Source organism: Eleginops maclovinus, chromosome 3, assembly GCF_036324505.1.
Source record: "Eleginops maclovinus isolate JMC-PN-2008 ecotype Puerto Natales chromosome 3, JC_Emac_rtc_rv5, whole genome shotgun sequence".
NCBI classification, from domain to species: domain Eukaryota; kingdom Metazoa; phylum Chordata; class Actinopteri; order Perciformes; family Eleginopidae; genus Eleginops; species Eleginops maclovinus.
The window spans coordinates 12243606-12268973 of NC_086351.1; the positions used below are offsets into that span (position 1 = coordinate 12243606).

The 25368-nt window shown below is 41.6% G+C and overlaps 1 protein-coding gene across 1 annotated transcript in view; it reads left to right on the plus strand.

The window, feature by feature from the left end:
* The first annotated feature begins 18066 nt into the window (after positions 1-18066).
* LOC134862174 (G patch domain-containing protein 8) overlaps positions 18067-25368 on the plus strand; it is a 29187-nt gene continuing 21885 nt past the window's right edge. The window contains 1 exon segment of the mRNA XM_063879922.1: positions 18067-18219. Within this exon segment, the coding sequence (XP_063735992.1) occupies positions 18067-18219 (153 nt within the window).

Consider the following 25368-nt stretch of genomic DNA (forward strand, 5'->3'; position numbering starts at 1 on the left):
AGACAGATCTGTTAATAAAAACAAAATGTAAGCAGATTTAAGGAAACCAAACAGACTTTGATTGGTGGAGTTTGTTTAAGGCGATGATCTAGGATAAGGCATGTGTTGGAAAAAGACATTTACCAGTTCTCCTGTTTTAAAAGCTGTCCCTGCTCAGCTAGTGTGCAGTCCAAAATGTGTCTTCAAATGCGACAAGACAAAAGCACACTCATACACTCACATGTATGTACACACCTCTTCAAAACCTGAGTCCTTGAAGGCTTCCAAAGAAGTCCAAAGAGGATTTAAAAGCATGTCAGTGTTTTGTGGTTATCCGAAAACATCTTGCGACATTTAACAGTGATGCGCTCAGGGGCATGTTTACATCAAACACATGCTGAACTGCCATTTTATAAATGTCAGGGTGAAGTTCCGGACTACAGCTCATGTGAGACACTGAGCTCAAATTGTGTCAGTGTTGTGTTAAATCAGCCAGCAGTGCATTATTAAAAGAACATGCAATGATGCACTATTGAGCATTAGACACTCATCCTGCCAGTTAACATTTCTTTTTCCATTTGCAACTCTCACTGACAGCACTGCACCACATTCACTTCCAGCAAGAGCGAGCTGCTGTGGTGCTGAGGTTCAATTCCCGAGGGGGATTATTTTGAAGATTCCAGCTGTTTCCAGATCTTAGAGGGCACACAGAATGATATGAGGCACAGTTAATAAAGACAGTTTCGAGTTACAGCGTGCATATTGTAAAGTTCCATGCTGCTACAATGTACAACAGAAAGTCTGCAGGATTGATGAGTTCTGAAGGATTTTCTGTATGATGGCTACTACTGTAATGCATTAGGTATGAGCTTCAGATTGAGGTTATGACAGAGCTCAGGTTTTGAGGTTGTTGAAAAAGCAGACATAGCTAAAGGTAAGAAGGCAGAGAGAATTGTACTGTATATACAATGAGACACAGCGACAGAAACAGAGAGAGAATAGCAGAGGGAGTGGGACACAGAAAAAGAGACAAAAGGAGAAATGCAACTTAGGAAAGCTGAAATTGTGCCTCAGTAGAACAAAGATGCTTGTTAGAACCAGAGTTTCCCACAAGTATTCGCAGAAATATTCTATAAATATTCCATTAGCAGCTTTCCAGACAGACACGCCTGGGATGTTCATTATGAAACACACTAGGTTTAGGAGATTCAGAAATAGTTTGGATGAAAGTGTAACCCATTTCTGCAGATGTATTTTATGAACATGCTGCTTCAAAATAATAGTTCACATGCTTATATGGCATGTATTTTATATCCACACAATAACATGTCAATGTTAAAGTATGTGTTATGTTACTGCAACTTTTCCTGTTTGTTATAGCATGTGCATAGAAACTATATGTGTGTGAGTTTATATTCAATATTACATTATCGCCATCCCCACAGCAGGCCTTCATACCACATAGAACCAAATTTCCGAACTCAAAGAGCCTCATCCGCTATCTCTGCTTTAACAGGATGAGCATTGACTGCATGTTTGAAGTTCAGAATCTTATCTGGCAAGCCAAGCGGCAGAAATCAGAGGCGGGGAGGAGCTGCATGAAACTGGAGATTTAGAGATTTTCCCCTTTCGTCCGACACACATCGATGCTGAATTATATGGCCTTGCTCATTTCAGAATCCAGCCTTTTCAACAACACAGGGGGCTGTGCCACTTTGAAAATATCTCCACACAGACAAAGCTTGCATTGGATTGTTTTATCCTCTCCTTGGAAAGCAAGCTTTGACAATCTTTTTGCCTCATCTATCTCCTTCCTTCCCTCTCCCAATCCAAGACACTCTTTGTGTGATCTAAGACAGATGAGACTGAACAGAACCATTTTGGTTGCCATGCTGTGATGAATCTGTGTCATTCTATATAATCATAACTTTGATGAACAGCTGTGTCCTGCAAATAGCATGCGTCCACACAGCTCCTCCCCCGTGGCTGCAGGGAAATCTGCAGCCTATTATAAGGCAGAAATAGGCCTTAAGAATTTTTCGCCTCATCTCCTCAGCCTTACCTCCAGTCGAGTGAAAGAGCTGACAAGGTAGGAAAAAGCTGACACAGAAGTTAGAAGAAATAAGGAGGAAAACCTCGTGCTCATCAGAGGTGCAATTTCCCTGCTCTGTATTTTTTAAAGCAGGAAGGGCTAAGGGAAAAAGAGAGTGGGCTCGGCAGCATGCAATTTGCAAAGATTTAATGAGTAGTATGGTGATTAATGGTGATTAGGTAAATTGTTGTTACTATGTATATTTTCAAACTGATTCTATAGTTAACAAGGAGGAAAAATTCTCCTAACAAGGGAGGATGCCATTTATTCTCAAACTGCCTTCTGGGATACAATGCCACAATGAGGCGACTCACATATACCCATGATTGGTGAAAAAATAATTACAAGCCTGCAGCAGGTCTGTAATATTAGTAGCATAGTTACTAAGTTTAATTGAGGCCTTGTCTGTTTTGTCAGTCTAGTTTCTAACTCCCTGTTTCTCTGTCTCTCTGTCCTTCTGATTTGCATCTGTATCTGATTACTGGTCAGACTGCAATTCCCAAGCTGGATTTGTACCTTTATACACACATCGCAGAAAACAAAGCAGCATTTAATCCCATAATAACAGCTTCACTGTCTGCTGTTTACTATCTTTAAACCATGATAGAACTGTATTAGTATACTTCCGATGCAATTCATCTGAGTTACAGTACAGTAAGTTGGTTTTGTTCAGAAAATATCAGAGCTAACATTTCTCTCCTGACATCCATTATATTACGTTGTGTGGTGGTTTTTTATCAAACCACCCTAAAGTGAACTTTAAAAATGTTGTCAACCTGCATTCTCTGCTTGTGGAGTGCTTTGTGGGTGCATTTCAATACAAACCAAAGTAAGGAAGTAAACCACACATTATTAAATAAGCCTATTGAAACATGTTCAATATAAAAAGGTATTTGTTAACAGTTAGTCGTCTATCTTTCTGTTCATTGACAGTAAGTGTGTATCTTTGGCTTTCTCTCTGCCTGGCCATCTATCTGTTATGTGAGTTTTGTCACCCGTCCATTATGTCTCCTGTGGATGTAGTAATTCAGGGAGACATCATTTTCAGAGATTTTCTTTGAATAGAAGTGTATTGGGATGTTAATGTAAATGCTTTGTTCCTTACATTTTTTCAGAATTGCACAAAAAACATTGTCAGTAAATCAGAACCACCCTGCCTTTCCGTGTCTTGTGCTTCCCTGGAGGAAATATAACCATACAGAATGTCGGCGCTGATAACACACCACTTTGTTGTGCATTTTGCTGTCTCATGTGGAGTTTTTAATGGAGAAAGAGAATAATTCATTGTCTACACCATTGTGTTCTACTGTGCTGAACGTTCCTGCGCTTTCATACAAAATTGTGTTTCCAAAAAGCAGATGGTTTGCTTGCAGCGATAAGAAATAGACATTTAGCAGATAAATGAATAATAAAAATGATGATTGGGTGTAATATCTAATATTCATACTGGCAAGCTCCCATAAAAGAAAATGACTGTGTTTTTTTACTTGGTGTGTGTGTGTGTGTGTGTGTGTGTGTGTGTGTGTGTGTGTGTGTGTGTGTGTGTGTGTGTGTGTGTGTGTGTGTGTGTGTGTGTGTGTGTGTGTGTGTGTGTGTGTGTGTGTGTGTGTGTGGACTTTTAAAGTGGGAGATGGAGAGAAGGACACAAAGAGAGAGGCTAAGCAGGTTTATGTCCTCGTCATTCAGGAAAAATCTTGAGCGGGCACACATTTTTGATGACTTTCAACACACAAATATTCAAGAATTCAAGCCTGAATGATATGTGTAGATGTTTTTTTTTGTGTGTGTGTTTCTGTTTGTGTTTGTGTTTGCATTTGTGAGTGAGTTTGCATGAGGCAGCGTCCTTGCTAGGCATCTGGGTGAAAAATGCAATGCATGCAAACCTGAAATGGCAGGTGTCGGCAAGAACAGGTGAAAATCACACACTGGTGTGTATGTGGGAATTGTGTGTGTCTGTGTGTGTGTTTGTCTATGTTTGTAAGAAACTGTAGAGATAGTTAAACACAAAAGGCCTGTAGGGAGGAGGAACAATATTTGACAAAGGTTGGCATGAAACCTGCTGTACGCAGTCGTTTACATTAGATTATTCCCTCCAGCGTGTAAATGACTCTGCTAAATTATTCCATTTGATAAAATTGACCCCATTTAGAAGGGCACAGATGGAAAAGGAGTGGAGAGGGAGATATGCCGTTCAAATTTGCATCAGTTGCACTTTATGCAAGTGTGCATGCATGCGTGTGTAAGAAAGAAAGGCAGGAAGACAGGCAGTAAGGAGGAGAGGCAGTTTGACTGTATGTGTAGGTTAATTGCTGTGTGACCATGCTGAGAGCACTGAACTGTGACCTGTCCAGGGTCAGGCATGGTCTTCACTGATTGGCTCACAGAAGAGAAAATGTATAATTACTCTGAATACCCTTGCTATTGACCTTGATATTCAGCTTAACACATTCAAGGCATCCTTGTATAGACAAAGGATATGTGGATAGTGCAGGTACTCAATACTAAATGCGTCTTTTCTCTGAAGATGTCTTTAATCGAGCAATGTGTCTAACAGGGACCAGTTAGTATAAACTGTCGTGGTAGTTCGTGTGTAGTTCTTTAGAATGTGTTTTTCGTGTGTGCTAGTGTGTGTGGACAGTAATCCCCCTGGATATGCCCATATCACGTATGCTGTCAGGTAGCTGTGGAGACTCAAAGAAAGAGCCAATGGAACGTATTTGTGAGGAGTGTAATTATGCCTGACTTCCTGAGCTAAAGATTGACATTTAAGTGTCATCACACTACATCCTCTTTCACTCCACAATTGTGTGTGTGTGTGTGTGTGTGTGTGTGTGTGTGTGTGTGTGTGTGTGTGTGTGTGTGTGTGTGTGTGTGTGTGTGTGTGTGTGTGTGTGTGTGTGTGTGTGTGTGTGTGTGTGTGTGTTGTATGATTGTGTCTGTACTCTGTCGGTTGCATTGGTGATACTGTACATACAAACTGTACAAAAAGCCTCAGGATGTGATCCCCTCATGTCTGAAGCTGGCCGTAATGTTACTTGACAGGTTATGACAGAAACCATGACATGATATGATATCATCTCAGCTGGCAGACCCCTCACAGAGACAGCATGTCTGCGCTCAATACTAAATGGATGAGGAAATACACATGATGCAGAGTACCTTATTCTAATATATGCTGATGTTTTGTATTGAGCACAGTTTTTATTGTGCCGCATCATATTGTATTGTACGCTAATTTGATCTATTGTGTATGGTAATGCACTGTGCCTTTCAGAAGATCGTTTGGTAGTGTGTTGTATTTCATTGTGTGGGTACCAGAGGCTAATTTACCCGAGTGCAGCTGACATGTCGTGAAGACTGTCTGTAAATGTTAATGTTCGAGAGTCTCAATATTCCTTTATGTTGATGTGCAAACTGTGTGTGTGTGTGTGTGTGTGTTTGCTTCTCTCAGTGTTAATGCCATGGAGAAATGTGTGAAAGCTGTCAGAGAACATCAGGTTCCTAAAATAGACACTTACCATGGGGAAGAAGGGGAAGAGAAAGAGTAAAAGCGAGAGAGAGAGAGATTGTAGAGTAGGTATTCACATTTGCGAGACAAAAAGCTTGGATCCTAGGACAGTGACAATGATTAATTATAGATAAGAGATCACAGTAAACAGATATCCCCACACATCAACAATCACAATGCCTTGTAGAATTTCTGAAAGCCTCCTGTCATGGCACACCCGAGGAAGGCCAAACACTAAAGAGACAGAAGCTCTATTCAACACACACATAAGAAAGTCTAACATGAGTATGTTCCATATATTTAACACCTCGAAAGAAAGAGTGAGGAAAGAAAAGAGGTTAGGGCGACAGGAATTTTTCCAACCATTCAAAGTAGATCAATTAGCACACTCGTAAAAAATGCTTGTGTTTTGTAATCTATCAACATTAAGTCTGCATAATAAACCCATCTCATGGCAAAACTAGAAGAGGCTCTTGGATGCAGATAATCAGTTTAAAACATGAGCCAAAGGTGACAAAATGTGGAAAAAATGTAAACATTAGCGTCACATCATCATCGACTGCACAACTCGAAGACTTTGAGAGAGCTTCTATTGTCATTGTCATGCATGGCAGACTTTAAAAAAATGTATCTGCACATCAGCTGGAATAACAAGCAATGACAAAGCAATGCTGATAAAGTCAAGCACGTTTTGTGTGTCCGAATTTTTAATTTCCCCGTCATTCATACCTGAAAATAAATTCCTCAAAATGTTCTCAAAAAATGTAATCCAATGTAAAGTCCTCCAGCATGGTTTTGCAAAATAGTTAAAAGTGATGTAAAGGACAAATTAGTGTTATCATTTAAAAAGTGGTATGGCCCTTTCTGATGCTCTGCTTTAACAGAGCTTACTAAGACAGGTCTTCTTTATCAAAAGCACAGTGAATAAGCTGCCGTGACTCGAGGGTCAAGGTAAATATGAAACCATTGAGGGTGATTAATGGTATGGTGACACTTTTCGTAATACTTTCCTTCAATGAATCCTGGCATTAGAGATTCAGTTGTCTATAGATCATATTTCGAAGGTGCAGTCAACATTCTTCACATGTTCCTCTGGTGTTTTCATTTTTTGTTCTCTGGGATCTGTGCCTACCTTTATTCTCACGTCTGACTAACACTTTCTCCCTGTTAAACAAAAAGGAGTGCTAGGTCATGTTAATATGTCTTATATTACATTCAATGCCCTAAAGTAGGTACTATATTGAATGCAAAAGAGTGAAAGTGAAGGTATAGGGGAAAGTGCAGGAGAGACAGGAGTTTAAGAGACTCTTTAAAGATGACGAAGAGCAAGGAATGCTCTATTGCAGTATTAGACATAAGAAGGAAATATACACAAAGAGAAAACTAGAGAGGAGGTTGACTCAATCATCAAATCATTATACACTTCTGGCAGGCAGCTGATGAGGGACTATAAGCCACTACTATCTCTTTTTTTTCATACCAACCCTCTGCTTTACACCGGAGTGGTGGATAATCAAAAGATAGGCTGATAGCACGGGAGAGCAAGAGGGCCATTGTGACCTCATCTCTGTTCCCCACACTCTGACATAATTAAAATAGAGACTTTATGAAATCATTATCAAGCCTTCGTCCAACTGCATTTTTTTCCCTCTTTTCAACCACACTCACTTAATCAACAGAAAACATTTTCAGACTTAATTACTCTGCTTAACAACACAGAAAAGTAGACCTGTTAAAGACACTGTTATTTTATGGGTGCAATCATGGGAGCCTTTTAATTGCTTCAGGCCAATAATAGAGAGGTCCACTGTGTTATCGTGGTCTCTATATAACCAAAGCAAGCTCCTCAGGGAGTAGTTACAGCAGTTATTTATTGTTCTGCTGTAAATATGGCTACTATAATTTGTATTTCTAACCGAAAATTTGTATTTCTAACCGATAAACTATCTTTACAAATAGCTTGGTTACTTTGAAGATTAACTTTCTATATTGCAGATTTGTCTACTTTGCTTTCACAGTGATGGAAGTTCTGTTGGGTTCCTTTTAGATTACGTTTTCTGTAAGAGGTTTTCTTAAAGACTACACTTGTGTGTCTCTTAAAATCAAAGAGCTTAAATGGAACAATAAGACTGGTTTTCATTGACAGAGCAATACAGAAAATCCCTCATCCTTTAAACTACATCTACAATACTTAATGTGGACTTATGAAGTCAAAAACTTCCTAGTAAATCTATATAAATGAAATTCCTGTTTTACAATTGCAAATGTTTTTCATTGACAAGACAAGAACTACAAGACAACTTAAGGTTCCTCACTAGTGAGTAACTAATGGGGAACGAAGGATGTTGGGTTCAATAAGGCGGCTGTTGACTTGCTGCCACCTTACATCGAACTTAAGGGGCATTCAAATGAAAACTGACCTCAACGGAAAAAAACAATCATTGTCTGTTTGTTCAAAGGTCCTCCAAATAATGACTTTTATCTTTCAGAAGCAAAGGCAGTTGCAGTTGTCATGCTGAAAACCCAAACCCTCACTGAGCCTGGTGGAATTTCTTAAAAGCTTCTGTCATGGTACACTGGAGGAAGGCCAAATGCCAAAGAAACATCAGCTTTTCTCACCACAAAAATAAGAACGTTTGAAATAATTATTTTTCAAAGCAGTCAAAACATTCAAATAAAGAGTGAAGTGAAATAAGTCCTTTATAAAAGAAGCTATTGTTTGTTAAGGATGTGTAGGACTGAGTTGAGTTTTACCATTTAACCAATTTTCAAGGTGCAGACTTTGAAATAACAACACTATTTGCAGAGGAAAATATCACCCAAAAGGTTTCATTCACCTTTTAAAGGTTTGGAAGATTTACTAAGGTTTAGGTATTTTCTATGACTTGAACAATGATGTAGAACTTATGTAAGTTTTCATTTTAACCAAATGATAATAAGATAAGTCAAGGCCACAATTTGTTTAATTGACCTTTGCCAGCGAGGATTACCTGTCTGGAGGGAAAATGTTACTTACAACTTTTGGAAAATGAAGCAAGAGATGAAATGTGAAAATGTTCCACTAAAATGTGTTGTATTTTCTCAACCTTAATATTATAAAATGGAAGTGCAAGCTTCTGAAATAACAAAATAACATAATTCCCTTTGTTTACACAAACAATGTATTCCTTTTGATAATTTCAAATGCATAATTTACATGTTAGGATTTTTCCTATCACTCCAGATATTAGCAGACTTCTGAAAAATGTTTGTGTTGTGTAATCTTTCACAGTTAACATTAAGGCTGCATAATATTCCTATGTCATGGCAAAACTAGAAGAGACTTTTCAGATTCAGATATAAATAATTTACTGCATGAGCAAAAGGTGACGGAATGTGAAAAACTGTGCTTGAATGGCCTTTGAGGTGAAATGATTATGTCGGCTTAGTCAAATAGTTTCAGTTGCTTTGCTTAAAATTGAGCCAAAAGTAAGCAGATGGCAAATCAATCCTTTGATTCTATTTTGTAATGCACTGGGTTGTTTTTGACAGCACTGACAAACCCATTGTTGTTTAGCTTTGAGGACTTTTTGAAATTCAAAGTATTGTACAATTATTTGGGGGAAAACATATCGTGTGTAAGCAATTTAATTATCTTTGCCATGAGAACAGATTGAGTTCCACTTTCTTCCTCTAAACCCATTGACAACCCTCCGTCCTCTATAGTCGCCTCTCTTCAGCCTCACAGATCGATGGATCAATTCTGTCTGGAACTCAGCTTTCCCCATGTCTTTTTGAGAACCTTCATAGCTTCTATCCCTTGTCCTGTCATCCCGTTCAATTCGTAGCGTTCCCAGTTGTAATCCCTCTCTGTCTCTTTGACTCTCATTCTCAACTCTTCTTATTTTTCACTCCTTTCCTTCCTCAATGTACAGCTGTGTTTATGTGTGTGTGTGTGTGTGTGTGTGTGTGTGTGTGTGTGTGTGTGTGTGTGTGTGTGTGTGTGTGTGTGTGTGTGTGTGTGTGTGTGTGTGTGTGTGTGTGTGTGTGTGCGCGCGTGTGTGTGTGTGTGTGTGTGTGTGTGTGTGTGTGTGTGTGTGTGTGTGTGTGTGTGTGTGTGTGTGTGTGTGTGTGTGTGTGTGTGTGTTTGAGAGAGAGAGAGATTTTCTAAATCCCAGGTAAGAGAAGAGCTTTTCTGTCGGAGAATTTCATTTCAACACCTCTCATCTTCCACAGAGAACAGAACGATAGGAGTCTTCCAGTTATGAATCCAATAACCACTGTGTGTGTGTGTGTGTGTGTGTGTGTGTGTGTGTGTGTGTGTGTGTGTGTGTGTGTGTGTGTGTGTGTGTGTGTGTGTGTGTGTGTGTGTGTGTGTGTGTGTGTGTGTGTGTGTGTGTGTGTGTGTGTGCTAGACTGTAGTCTGTTTATAGGATTGGAGGTTACTCTCATAAACTCAAACTGAAGGTCAAATAGACAAAGAAAGACAGACAGATTCGGGTATACAGAGAAAAGAAGCACCGGAGGTGTATGTGTAGGGCCATCACATCATGTGGATGAGAGGCTAAAAGTGTGCAGAGGGGGGAAATTCAAGGTGTCATCATGACACAAAAGCACATACTCACTGTCTTTATGTTAATAGGCTTGTATTGACATATAAGCAGGCATGCTCTTACACACACACACACACACATTTATATACACACACATATGCACGCTGCAGCTCAGTAGGAAAGGGTGTATTGAGTTGGAGAGCTGAGGTTAGCTCTAAGTCATTACAGGTCACCATGCCAGGCCTGGCTACCAGATTAGATTAAAGTCTAGCTGATAGACCCAGCCAAGCACATTAAAACACACACACACACACACACACACACACACACACACACACACACACACACACACACACACACACACACACACACACACACACACACACACACACACACACACACACACACAAAAGCACAAAAGCACACATACACGTGTGCATGGCATAAACACAAAAGTGGATACCCCAGCACATTAATCACAGTGAGCCTGGGTGTAATGTGCTGTGATGTAGCTTTGGTTTCTTGTAGAGAAAGAGAAGCAACCGCCACACAACAGATAAAAGCAGAAACAGTCCCTGTGGAGCAGACTGTTGGGAAGCCAGCCTATTAGTTAGTTGAAGAGACTTATTAGATTAAAGCAGCCTGAGATGGGTCACTGTGCCGGTCCTCTTGCTCCAGAAGCTCTCACCACCAGGGCGACATGGCCACAGATACTCGCCTGTGTTTAATTATCTGGGAAATACATCTCTTTTGTTGAGATTAAAAGGTGTTAGTGTGTTTGTGCGTGTGCAGTTGGATGGAAGAGGGAATCAAATGAATAGAGGAGCAGCTGCTGTTTATCTGCATGGCATCTCTGCTTTCAAGCACAAAACAACACTATAAAGCTCCCTTTGTGGGCTATACGTTACTGCAAGCAGAGACGGGCCCTTCATCCTGCTCTCTGCGTCACTTGCACTTCTCTCTCAACAATACAGAGAAAGATGGAAGATCTCCCCTTCCCTGTTCTACCCTCTGCTATCTCTTTCTGCCTCAGCAGCATGCCTATCTCTCTGATAGGTGATGTATCTCTGACCTTCAGTGTTGAATTTGCCATTTGCTGCCAAGTGGATCTTTAACTGCTTCCATGATTCACATGACCTCACTTCCTCTGACCCTGCTAGGCACTGCCCGACGTGGCTGGCAGCAACGATTGGAGGGGCAGCCAGCCAGGCCAGATAAGCGCATCTCCAAATCAGCTTGGACTGTTAGCTCTCTTTTCCCATCCTCTTCCTCTCCTCTCCTCTCCTCTCCTCTCCTCTCCTCTCCTCTCCTCTCCTCTCCTCTCCTCTCCTCTCCTCTCCTCTCCTCTCCTCTCCTCTCCTCTCCTCTCCTCTCCTCTCCTCTCCTCTCCTCTACAGTAAATGGTATAGGGTGGATGAGTTTCTTTAACACCATATTTAATCTTAACTGTCATTGCTTTGAAGTACAATAACTGTAGATGAGAGGACTCTTGAGTGTGCTCCCGTGTTTGACTAAAATTGGCTGAGCACAGTGCATTTCCCTTTGTCCTCTGGGATGAACTAGAGACCCCATCAACAGACCTTATCTTTTATTGAAGTAGCAGCACTGATATTCGGATAAATAAACTGCCTTTCCGAACCACATATTCATATGTTTCCTGCCTACCAGACGCAGTGGCATTTTTTGACTCAGTCAATAGCATTTACAATAAGGCTTCACCATGCCGAAAAAGTATGGAGTCGAGGTTGCTAAAGGTTCATGGCACGCATGCTAACAACACAAACAAAAGAAGAGAGGAAATGCAAAAAAACTGGCCAGGTAACATGACCAAGTAAATAGACTGAGCGTTGTCAATATTCCTGGACACGGTGTTGTGCATTCCTGTATTGGTGCTAACTCTGAGGGCCATTACTTTCAGCTGAAGTGTAATATATTGAAGCAAGTCATGGGAGGAGAGAGGGCTGCTGAGAGGGCAAAAGAGTGAGAAGGAGGAGGGGAGGGGTTAAGATATGTCTAACCTATAACTAAAAGTGCATAAAACCTACATCTTGAATCTTCACGCCACCAGAATTGATTATAGGGAGTTTAAACAAATGCATGCAAATACAGGTATAAGCCCAAGAAGAAAAACTCAAGGAGAAATATCTGCAGACACATGTGCATGCTTCTCCGCATGCGTATGAGGAAGAGATGCAGTCTCATTAATAGTGTTAGCGCAGAAGCACACCTTAATGATCCCTATCTTTCTCCGTTCCACTCCCTCTGAAAACATTTCCCTTTAACTGCAGGACCAGTCGGGTTCAGGTCAGGACAGAGCATAACTCATGCACTCTCCATTTATCAAAGACCTATCAGAATCCTTTACCAAAGAGTGAATAATTGACCAACACCCAGGAGATCATGCCCAAAACCTAAGCCAGGTTGTCAGCTTTGACAGGCCCAATTTTGGCCCTCATCCCATATTTTACCCCCCGCTTCTCTCTGTTTAATGTTGAACAAAGGCTTACAGTATTTGGAGCTGAGGTCTTCTACCTCAATAGACTCTTCTGACCAGATTTGACCAGCTCCTTGTTTCCTATTTCCCTCTCACTATGCAGTGAGCTTGTGCCTACACTGCTCAACCATGAAACCATAACTAAATATAAATCATCCCTTCTCTCACTCTGTCACTCTGATAGCCCCTCCACACCCTCTCACTTGTTCTCTTTAGTTCTCTTCATCCCTCTCTCTTTCTCTCACTCTAACTTGCTCTCACCCTAACACAAACACAACTCTAATAAATTGTGGCACTGGTAATTACATAGAACCCACCGGTAAATTTCACTTCCATTTACATTTAGATTACAGAATATTTCATTCCTATCAATCTGCAGTGCAAGACCAATGTGTGCATGGCTTTGCCCATATGCAGACACAACTGTTCATGGCATTTTTATATTCTTACTGGTGCATGTGCAGACACTCAGCGATGAACGCACATATGCTCGCATTCAGTAAGACTAAGTGTGCAAGCGCTTGCGAGAGCTCACACACATGCAGGTGAGGAGACATACACACACATAGCACCCACACAAACACATTGAGCAATACATCTTAATGTTCACCAGCACGCATGGACAAATGCACATATTAGGGTAGTAAATCCTAACTTCACTACCCACGTACAGTATGTGCAAATATATGTGCTCACACATCCGCGAACAGCTGATGGTATCTTAAAGTCAAATAATAGCTTTGTTATATTGTTTTGATAAATTGATTGCCACAATTTACCTTGAACTGTGAAATACTTATCTGAAAAAAGCAATCACCATTTCTTAAATCTCTTGGCTCTTGTTTGTAAGAGTGGTAAAGACATTTTTTGGGGGAGAATATCTATCTGCCTCCAAATTAAACACAGAATGTTTTAAATACTGTTCACAGTGATGTTATGGTGAGTCTTTGGACTCTGGGGACATCCTGTCCAACACAGACACACCACAGACACATTACACACATTGTCTTCACACACAAACTCACGCACTTCTGGATCATATTACATTCAGATGCAATCTCCTCCACTACGCAGAAAAAACAGCAATATGTGCACAAAACTGTAATATTTTCGGCTGTTTATAAGGAGAGAGGGAAGTGAAAAGAGCCAGAGGCGGCAACTGGGGAAAACAGATATCACCAAGATTTTGCCCACTCTCGATCTTTTCTCTCCTTTTCTTTCAGTCTGTCCCCTAGTCTGTCTCTCGCTCTGACTCACCCACCCACCCCCATCCTCGCAGTATTACTGCATCCTTTCCAACTGTAATGAGTGCACCAGAAGCAGGGAGATAGCAAGGGAGAGAGGAGGTACTTCAGGGAATTACAGTGTTTAAAATATACACAACGGGTTACCTCTTGTGAATGATCAGTGCAAATACCCCCCCCCCCCCCCCCACCTCCCACCTCTTAAGGTACTGAATCACACACACACCTGTACCATTCAATGTGCTTTCAGACCCATGACATTAAAAGAACATGATTAACAAATACAATCCTTATTGAGGAGCTTGACGTGGCTGTGCCATTGTATTTTGCATTACTTGATTGTTCTGGATGCTCTCATTACTGCTGCCGCTTCACTCTGAGTGGCACTCCAGGACACAGAAAATATATTACCTAGCAGTGGTTAAGTGTATGAGACATTAACTAAAGCTTTTGCCAGAAGATAGTGTGTAGGTAATTTCCTGAATAAAATTGGTTTTCTTTCTTTCGTGTGAGAGAAGTGTATTCCCAGGTGGTAATGTGGCCAAGACAAAGCACAAAGACAATGTTTCCATCACTGACACAAGACACATACAGTTTTCCACAGGTGTTTATATATCCGTCTATGTGTTCGGTGTAGTTTTTTTTTTTCACCCAGACCCTTTATTGTCATTAGAAGGTTGTGCTGATATGATCTGCTGAGGTTTGGGCTAGTGTGGCTGCAGGAAATTGGAGCAGCGGGGTGGTATTAGAGTTTAAACTGAATAGCAGTGGGAAACTAAAAAAGCTGGCTATTGGGACAGATCAGCATCAGTACACTGTAAACATCCACACATGAATACACACTTACAGAGTGGAGTTACATTGAGCAGAGGAAAACTGCTATACTTATGTAAGAGCATACAGACCTGAAGGCTCATGCAGAAACACATGATCAGCATTACTGTGCAGTAGATAGCATATTATAATACTAAAATCATGAGCCCAGGCACTTCCTCCTTCAGGCAAAGTTGACCAGACACCAACATTAATGCATTAATGAATTAAGTGAAACAGTTGTGTTTACAGCTTTGTGACAATGCATTTCTCCATGGGATTTAAAAGGCTTGTTAGCCTAAGAAATAATATAATAATGATCATTGACAATCCCTGAAAAACGCAAAACCCAACAAATGTTTATATTTCACAGGAAAGTGAATTTCTGGTTGAGAATTGTATTCATGTACTAAGAAAAAAAAAACGTTATGTTGTTGAGGTCACTGTAGAAGAAACATGATACAGTGTCTTCTTAAGTAAGAATATGTAAGAACAGACACAAAGAAGAGTACATCTTTGAAATCGTTTCATGCAAAAAGCCATACTGTTTTACTGTGCAGGACTCCCCTCACACACTTGAGCATGTGTGTGTGTGTATTAGTGTGTGTGTGTGTGTGTGTGTGTGTGTGTGTGTGTGTGTGTGTGTGTGTGTGTGTGTGTGTGTGTGTGTGTGTGTGTGTGTGTGTGTGTGTGTGTGTGTGTGTGTGTGTGTGTGTGTGTGTGTGTGTGTGTGTGTGTGTGTATAATGGTAGAGTCCAGCACTAGTCCATTAATAGGCCTTCATCTGAGGATATGTATACAGACAGACCCATGCTTCTTTGGTTCCTTGTTTACTGTAACTGAAAGCTGCCGGGTCTCTGAGGAACAAACCTCTCATGAAGGAGGGCATGCATGTAAAAAAGCACCATCACACACTCTTAGAATTAACAGATCAAAAATGCAACGTTGCTATGAATAAAATTGCTCCAAGGCTAGTTTATGTAGTGATGCAGGCAGCTACAAAGGGCTGTGGTTTGAGAGGGCTGTGAAGTCGAAGCACCTTGACAGGAAACTTGGTAAGAAATTGCTGTAGAATGGGAAAATGAGTAGGTTGTAGCAACAGTTTGACAAAGAGTGGGAGGTTGCCAAGAATAATATGTTTGCAAAAGCTGCAAAAGCACAAAGATCAGCGATATTTGTATTGAAAGTGTTTGGAGGTTTCATTGCCTCAGATAAGTGATTTCCCTGTGGTTGTTTGTTGAGTAAATAAGTACAATAAGAGAAAGTTTAGTTCAGGTTCCTTATTTATGTGCATCAAAACAACAGAATAACCATGATTTTTTTTTTTTTTTGCTTTAGTCGCTGAAAGCAGAATTGATAACTGCACTAAATCTAAAGCCTTGGAAGTAGCCTATCAGCTACATTTTTGTTTAGCTATAACTCATCCACACTGAAAGATGTCCTACCTTAAACAAAGCTTGAACATGATTACAGATAAAAGTTGTTCTAACCTGAAAGATAAATCTCGTTGTGGGTTCTTTCATCAAGTTAGGTAAGTTAAGATAGGAAGCATAAACGTGGACTCTCTCCCCAGTCTGTGACTTGTGCTTCTGTGTCTTTCCACCTCATGTTTACCTCTAAAACCCAGAGCTGTCTGTAGCGTTCAGTGTTGACGTAGAGTACAAAAGGCACCCTAATCCCGGGCTGAATATGCATGGCGCGCAGCGCAGTGCTGTGGCTGCTCGCAGTTTAATAGTTTCAGCACCACGTTGGTGAACAGCGCCATACGCCGCTGAGACACACAGGCTCAGCTGCAACGAGTTCCGAGCGGCTCTTTGACGGCAGCCGGCGCAGTTTGACAGGCCGAGCCGGAGAAAGAACCTTTTATCTGTAATCAAATCATTGGCCCCGGGGTTGCAGCTGAGTGAGATTTCCTTTCCCCTGACGATACCGAGATCTTGTAAAAGCATGGCACTTTTATTTTTGATGCCCGCCAAAGGAAAAGAGAGGCAGACAGGGGTGAGGTGGACCAGAAGACACGAGAAAGGGAGAGAGAGATTAACACACACATTTTTAGGGTTGCTAATTTAAAGATATTGGGTGAAGCACAATGATACCTTGTCAATAAAGTTGATCCCTTTTCCCTTTCAAAAAAGAGAACAACAAACTGAAAGGACGGGGGATTTTTGAGATGGGGAGAAGGGGGGCACTGTAATTTGGAGTTACTCAAGCGCGTGGACAGAAGCGATCCCCCAATCCAAGACCCACGCATGCTCGGGCTCGGGCTGCATATTGTAGGCAACACACACATAATGTGGTCCGGTGCAGAAAGAGAGGGGGGATGAGCAAGAGAGAGAGAGAGAGAGAGAGAGAGAGAGAGAGTGAGAGAGAGAGAGAGAGTGTGTGTGTGTGTGTGTGTGTGTGTGTGTGTGTGTGTGTGTGTGTGTGTGTGTGTGTGTGTGTGTGTGTGTGTGTGTGTGTGTGTGTGTGTGTGTGTGTGTGTGTGTGTGTGTGTGTGTGTGTGTGTGTTTCTTTCTTGAGAAGGAATCTGAGCCACTTCAGCCTGCCTGCGCTACAGCCAAATAATAACTACAGGACTGTTCTGGATGAATGTACCATCTCTCCCACCTCGAACCGCAGGAATTTCATTAACAAGACGGGTGATTTTAAACCTCTATCGTGAAAAGAGGGAGAGAAAGGGGGTCGGATGTTCCCCCTTTCTTTCCTCTTCGACGTAGAGCGGAGTCGCACCTGCGAGAGTGCCTGCTCCTGTTGTTTTCGCTGAGAAGCCCAATTGGGGTGCTGCTGCCGCCGCTGCTGCTTGCCTCAGGCTGCATATACTTTACAGACTGGACCAGTGGACTGGGAAAAAGACAGAAAGAGAGAGAGCGCGCAGGGTGAGCAACAGAGAGGGGGGACAGGAGAGAGAGAGAGAGAGAGAGAGAGAGAGAGAGAGAGAGAGAGAGAGAGACGGAGAGACAGAGAGACAGAGACAGAGACAGAGAGACAGAGAGAGAGAGAGAGAGTGAAACAGAGATTGGATGATTTCCTCTCCTCCTCTGGCACTCCACAGGCGCTCTTTCATTTATCTAAGCCCGACCGACGACAGCATGCCAAGCGCAGACTCCAGCGGCACAACTCGGTCAGTATAACATTCCTGTCTCTCAACTGTCTCGGTTTTTCTCTCAGTTTTTAGTTCACTCTCTCTCGGACGCACGCACATCACATACGCAGGCAGGTCTTTTCCCACTTTACACATTGTCTTCTTTTTTAAATTCAGCCACCGACTTCCCAACAAAGGACAGGAGTGAGACTTTCCGGGTTGCACCGGCACCTGCACAACATCCGTGCAGGACCCGTCTTTGGGGACATCCGGGACACTGCCGACACCAGGACCCGACGCAGAGAAAGAGGAACCATCGTTTATGAGCCCAAAGCCCCGCTAGGCCCCTGGGATGGCGTGCAGTGCTTGTTACTACCTGGTAATCAGCTCCACACACCTGAGCAATGGACACTTTCGGCGCGTCAAGGGAGTCTTCAGAGGACCGCTGTGTCCAAACTCAGCCAGTGATTCCCCGGTAAGAAAACACTTGATAGATTAACGTGTGTGTGTGTGTGTGTGTGTGTGTGTGTGTGTGTGTGTGTGTGTGTGTGTGTGTGTGTGTGTGTGTGTGTGTGTGTGTGTGTGTGTGTGTGTGTGCGTGTGTGTGTGCGTGTGTGGTGTGTGTGTGTGTGTGTGTGTGTGTGTGTGTGTGTGTGGTGTGTGTGTGTGTGTGTGTGTGGTTTTGAAATAGTCCTACCTGGTTTGGGTCCTTCATTGAGCTAGAGCTTATTGCTGCCACTGGTATTTGCTTTTTGTTGTGACTTATTCATCACATGGGTGAGGAAATTGATGTTGTAATACAAAGTTTCTCACAAGTATGGGAAGACAAAAAGTGTGTTTGTAAGTGTGTAGACACTGTGTACAGGATATAACAACAGCGGCCCCAGTGGCACTGTCATCTACTGAGGAGGCGGACAAAAGAGGTGGATATTTTTACAATTTGTGATCCTTTTCTTTTCCTGAGCCATAAAAAAAGATGTATTATTTTTAGACAGTTAGATGTGGATATTTTAAATAGAGGAGAAATTGGGTATCCAACCATGAAGCAATTGTCCCCCCATGCCTTCTTCTCCTTCACACGGCTATAGGAATGAAACGAATCAAATTACATTAGTGCTTTCAGGAAGAGATGAGTAGCCCACTAATTACCTGGGGAGTATTTGTTAGGTGTGTGTGTGTGTGTGTGTGTGTGTGTGTGTGTGTGTGTGTGTGTGTGTGTGTGTGTGTGTGTGTGTGTGTGTGTGTGTGTGTGTGTGTGTGTGGCTTAGCGTAGTGGGGTTACTCTCTCTGGTACCTATGGTTTCTTTGAGCCACCAAACCGCCTTTCAGTCTGTGTGCACTTAATACCTGTGTATTTTTGTGTTTATGCACTTGCAAAGACAAAGAAACATTGTTTGAAAAAGAGAGAGAGAGAAGGAAAGGGGAGAAGCAGAGAAAATGACAATAGATGTAAATATGTACATGATATGTTGGACTTTATGAATTAGTGTGTTGTGTATGTGTGTAGATTCAGGAGCTGCTCGGAGGGTCTCTGGTAATCACACATTATTCATGAGCTCTTAATGTGAGACGAGACAAACTGGCAGAGCTGATGACAAGTTTGATGAGAAAGGAGGCAAGGAGCAGCTGGTATGTGTGTGTGAGTGTGTCTATGTGAATGTGTGTGCGCATGTTCATACTCAAGTCATTACCAGTCTGTCATGTTCGGCCTGCGCTCACTATGTGATGGGAATGAGCGAACAGTTTTGCGCAGACAGGCTGGCAGAGATGTAAAGAGTCATATTAAAAAATATACGTATTAGAACTTTTGCAGATACTCTTAAATATACTCATTGTTTCCAGATGGACTAAAAAACTACCAGTAAAATAAACTATTACTGCACACACTCTGCATAAATCAGAATTTCCACAAAATAGGGATCCCCTTCTAATTTTTATAATTTGAATCATTGATCTCAAAGACCCCTTTCTTTCTGTGTAGAATAAAATGTTAATTTGTATCCTGCAACAAGTATAGTCTTGTCTCACAAGCATGTCCAATTTGTCATAAAAAGTCTATTTTGGATGCTCTTGAAGTGTACTCTCTAAAACACATCCACATCTTAGACTGATGAAGGCACTTGCCTATGCTTTTCAGGCAAACACTCATTTCTGCTCAGTTTATCATGTTATGACATTTCATTTGAAGAGACTGGACACTTGTTTGAGATAAGCAATCTATTAGCACATCTATTCAATTTGCGTTGTAGTTACAATGATGGAGGAGTATCTAAGAAAAAGTACATTTAAAATGCAAGCAAACATATGTCAGAAACTTAAAAGTTAAGTTGTAAGGGAAGTTCTCAATGGTCTCATGTATTATTATTACTATTATAGTTATTATTATTATTATTATTATTATTGTTATTATTATATACTGTACAAGCAGGGAATCGCTTGTTGGTGCGCACAAGTGCTAGTGATATATTGGTATACTGCATTGACTTAGTCAGGGACTCAGTGAGCAGTAAAGATTCCCTTTTTACAAAAATATCCAGATCCTAGTCTGCACTCTGCTGAAGTGTCCCTGATCAAAACATTAAATCCATAGCAGCTTCAGGGTATTAGACAAGGGAAAGTAAAGTAAAAATAGAAATAGAAATGTTGAGTATACATTTTCCCCTCAATGCGGCAAGCTTTTCATTATAGGTGTCATTCATGATAGGAAGGACCTCATTCACCTCCAAGTCCAGTGACTTAAATAATAAAGATGGATCTACATGTAGTAAGCTTTAGATACTGGAAAATGCTGGCTAAGTATGTTTCGAAGGTCAAAAAATAATAAAAAGATGTGCTTTCAGACTTATCTATATTAGTTTAGACATGGGCCAATTTATGGGCCTGTCAGCATGATAAACAGGCAGCACTTGGTGGTCAAGCATAAAAAGTGACCTCTTGTGTTGGATGAAAAAAAAAGTCCTTCATCCAAGAGCGGGGGAGTTGAGCACATCTCTTCAAGACTGTGAGACATGCTGAGCAACATATTTTACTCCTGTCCGTTATTTTGTAGAGGACACCGCACCAGCCAGAACAACAGCTAGTTGCTCTTTGATTTAGCTTAGATCAGGGGAGTACAAAGGATATCACAACTGGGATTTGTCAGGGGTATCTTTTTGCGTCTTCTCTTTGATAAGGCGTTACAGTATTATGAAAACGCTGGGCGCTTACGAGTGGTAAAGAACAGCCGTCTAGACACACGGCCTCGTTTTTCCCTTCACAACAAATCCTCCCGTGTTTGTTAAGAGTGCTGTGCTTTGTTGTTTGGTTAGCTTCCCTCTGGAGTGCTGCGGTATGTCTAGATTAGGATTTTGCTCATTACTACTTTATCATCACTAATTTTTCATTGTGAAACTTCTCTCGGACGTGTTTAATTTATGTTCCCGTATATATATTAGTGCTTCATCATCATTGGTGGGTCATTCTTCCAACTCTCATTAACACTAATGTGGATGTTTATTGTTCTGGGATTCACCATAGGGGTAGGACAGGAGGAGAGACATAGACAGGAGATTGCAGAGAGGACAAGTTGAACCTTTATGCATCATACTTCATACAAACAGGTCCAAACTAACTACGCATTTGCTGTCCCATGTCCAGATATCGTCCAATCCCCTTTCCTCTGTCTCCAAACGCCTCCCTTTGTGAATAATATAGCCTTGTGTGTACGCATACTTAGCTGCTCATCTTCTGAGAACCACTTTGATGTATATTTCACTGCCGTTCCACAAAACAGATGAATCGCAGGCCATACAGCATTGTCAAAGTGAGTGCGAATGTGCCGGCGCATATGTGTGTGTGTATGGCACTGCGTTTGCACCCTTGTGTTCTCATTGATTCCGCAGGGAGCTGAACAGTGTTTATGTAAATGAGGTGGCATTTAAACATATGCCCTGAACAATTATCTAGAAACAAGTATTTAGCTGCACAAAAACACGGCCATGTTTGGATTGAGTCAAGTACTTAGCTGCAGATATTAAGCCATCATGAGGCGACAGAGGTGAGATGAGCCAACTGGCTCACCATTTGGCTTGCCAGTTGGCTCATAGGTATAAATGCGATACCAAAGAATCATTGTGCGCTGTTAATGATGATCATAATAATAAGTGAAACACACTCACCATCAAAGAACTCCCGGGGGACCATCAAGCTTGTTATAGCATCTTGACATTTATGGTGTTCAACTCATTTCAGAGAGAAAAAGAAGAAGTTAAATGTTAGTTTAAGATTTAAAAAAGGTGTTTGCGACACAGGCTTAAAAGCTGCTCTAGAGTTATTGAGTCTTTGATCGTCAGAAAAGCTATTTAAGAGTCAACGCCCCTAGTGCTGCAGTCCCTCAAAATCATTCATTCAATACAGTGTAATGTTGAGGCATGCGCGCACACACACACACACACACACACACACACACACACACACACACACACACACACACACACACACACACACACACACACACACACACACACACACACACACACAGAATCAGCCATCAGGCCCTAGTGGAACCGTTTGAGAGTGAGCAGGTGAGTGCTGCTGAATACTAAAGTCCTGTATGACTGGACTATTCCTGCTGACCACTGCAAAGTGCTCTCACTGATCACCGCTAATGTCCTTCATCACAGTTTACACTCAACACTCCGGAGAGAGTGTGTGCTTGGCGGTGTGTTGGGGAGAATGGTGGATAATTGGGACAGATGGGTGAGATAGGATGACGAGAAAGAGGACGGTAAAGGGGGAGAGTCATACAGTTGGCATTGATTTTAACACTCTCTCAAGCCTTTATTGACATTTCATTTAGCTAATTAATTCATTACTCCTTTATAGCATAATAACTTCTACTTGATAACCAGGAGGGTTCCCCAGAGGATATCTCTAATGTGTTGCCTGAGTATTTTCTGACTTTTCAAAATTATTTCCAGCTTACGTTGATCGTTGTTTCTTTTTATTTTACCTGCTAAGTTTCCTCACTGTTTGTGCTGCGTTGTGTAACGGGTAAATGAACCCGTTGTTTGAGGTGACATAACCTGCCAGTCTCTCAACAACAACGCGGCACGCCTTCAGGACTGATGGAGAAGAAGAGGGGGGCGCGAGATGCAATGCAAGCACATTCATCTCTGCTTAGCTGTGCTTCTGCTCGAGTGTGCTCGCTAGCTTTGTAGTTCTTGTTCACCTCTGTGATGAAGATGATCTTTATTCAATTTACTGACAACTGACTGACTCTTCATCTGTGTGTGTTTGACCTGCTGCTTACTATAAAAAACCTTGATTTGCATGATTTCAAGTTAGCACCCCCCAAAATTGGATCAATCACATAACAGATGATATACCCACAGAGGACTTGCGTTTGCACACATTTACACACTTTCATTTGGACTGAAAGTTCTGTCATACTTGAGAACCTGGTTTATGAATTGGAAGTATTTATTTATCTGTGTTTGGGTCTGATGCCTGAGAGCTAAAATCGGCTTTTGCGGTGTAAAAGTATGCATATCTCTGCTGCCAAGCTGACCAGTATGAGCTCTACGTGGGTGTGTGTTAGCACATTTGAAGGGTAGTGTAGGCTGAGAGTGTTTGATAATAGTTTGTCTGCTTCTGTTGATTTAGCATGTTCATCATAACGTTTGTAAAGTGCATTCTGGTGTTAAATACTATGTATGTTTTGAGTGACACACAAGTTATTATACACCCCTGCATGTGGCATGCGGACACAACAGATGGCCAACCTCTCATTTTGTATATTACCTCGGGACAGATGTTTGTCTGTGTGGTCATTAGTGATCGCAGCGTTAGATAATTACCTGGAGACACACCAGCCCATAAACACACACACTCACATACAATTAGTGAGTGTTTGATAATTACAGGATATTTGATGAACCATCTGGAAAACTAGCACAGGTAGAAACTGAAAGACACGATAAAATCAAGATGAAATGCACAAAAACCTCAATCATAGTTACAAAATCATATCATTGTCACCCCTCCCAAAAAAAAAGGTGGATAGCAAGGTGTTGCCTAAAGAGATGAAAGCGTTTCTGTTTCAAAGTCATTAGAATGTCATGTCTCATTCAAGGTTTGGTCTTTATTCTCCTGGACTCTGCATCCTCTGTCTCTGCCTTTTTTTAATCATTTGCCACTGCCTGTCGGTCTCTTCCTCCATCCATTTCTCTAGGCGCTTCCTTTGCTCCAAACCCCCCCTCCCACCCCTCCCTGACACTCCTTTTATCTCCCTCTCCTATTGCTTTTCGTCTCATCTCTCCAGCCCATTCATTTTTTAGCAGGTCAATGGTTCAAACGTTTAGGCCTTTAAATCGTGTGTGTGTGTGTGTGTGTGTGTGTGTGTGTGTGTGTGTGTGTGTGTGTGTGTGTGTGTGTGTGTGTGTGTGTGTACAGTATCCCCATATCGGAATGTGTGTGTCTAGGCAACAGGGTTTTATTGCAGTCGCAATATTGTTGAAAAATCCTTGAAGGAATGAAAGAAAAGAGAGGACGTGCATTATTTGCTGGTCAGTATTTCTGCTCTCAATAACCTGCATTTGACTCGCTGGATGCTTCTTATTCTGCTTTTCTATCTGGATTTATGCTTCTATGCTACTGTAGGAACAGATGTGGGGATACAATTATAGCTCCATTAAATCCCAGTGCGTACTGTACTGTATGTGCCTGCATGCACATGTGGGTGTGCACGTTACACATATTTGCACCTGTGTGCTTGAATGCCTGAGTGTGTCTCCACCGCTGACACACCGGGCCGGGGTTAAGAGCAGCTCAGGCAAATTAATTATCTCTTCTCTGGAGGAGAGATGACTCACTAAAAGAGAGGCTGTGAACCAGCACCTCATAGTTGAGCAGAAGCCCAGGAATTATTCCCGGCCTAGCAGAGACCGAGGGGCCTCCTTCTGAATAAAGCAACACAGATTTCATCCTCAGCTTGATGTTCAGGTCATAGTTTTTTCCCACTTTTCATGTGAGTAAGGCCCAATGTATAAATATAACTGCAACTGAAAGAAGTCGAGAGGCATGTTGCATTTATAGATCAAAGTGGCGGAGGAACTTTAATGCATATGAACAAGTTTCATTTGAAATTCATGTTCAAGGCTTTCATGTTTTGCATGGCACAGAATACGTGGCATTGCTGCTGAATACACGTAAACGTAGATGGCTTCAAGTAATAGCGAGGAACTGAGGTAAGGATTTGAAACCCTATAAAACATGTGATTGCCTGGCAATTTGTAGGTAATAATGTCATTGGGGGTGTATTTTTTGTTGTCAGAAGGGTGCTTGGTTTTATAATAATATATATAATATAATAATCTTTGATATTGAGGCACATTCAGAATCGTCAATAATTATATGATATAATGTCATTGTAAGCAGTTGGGCTTTGATGGATTTCGAGGTGAGGCTTTCATGTTTCTGCTGTCTCAGCCACAGCCTCTTACCCCTGACCTTTTTACCTTTTCTATTTGACCTTGGACAGACAGCCCTGGGGGGAAAATAAGTGATGAAAAGGTCAATGTTAGGGCCAAGGATTCAGAGAGATGAAAAGGGCATTATTGAACTATTATGTTATGATATATCTGTG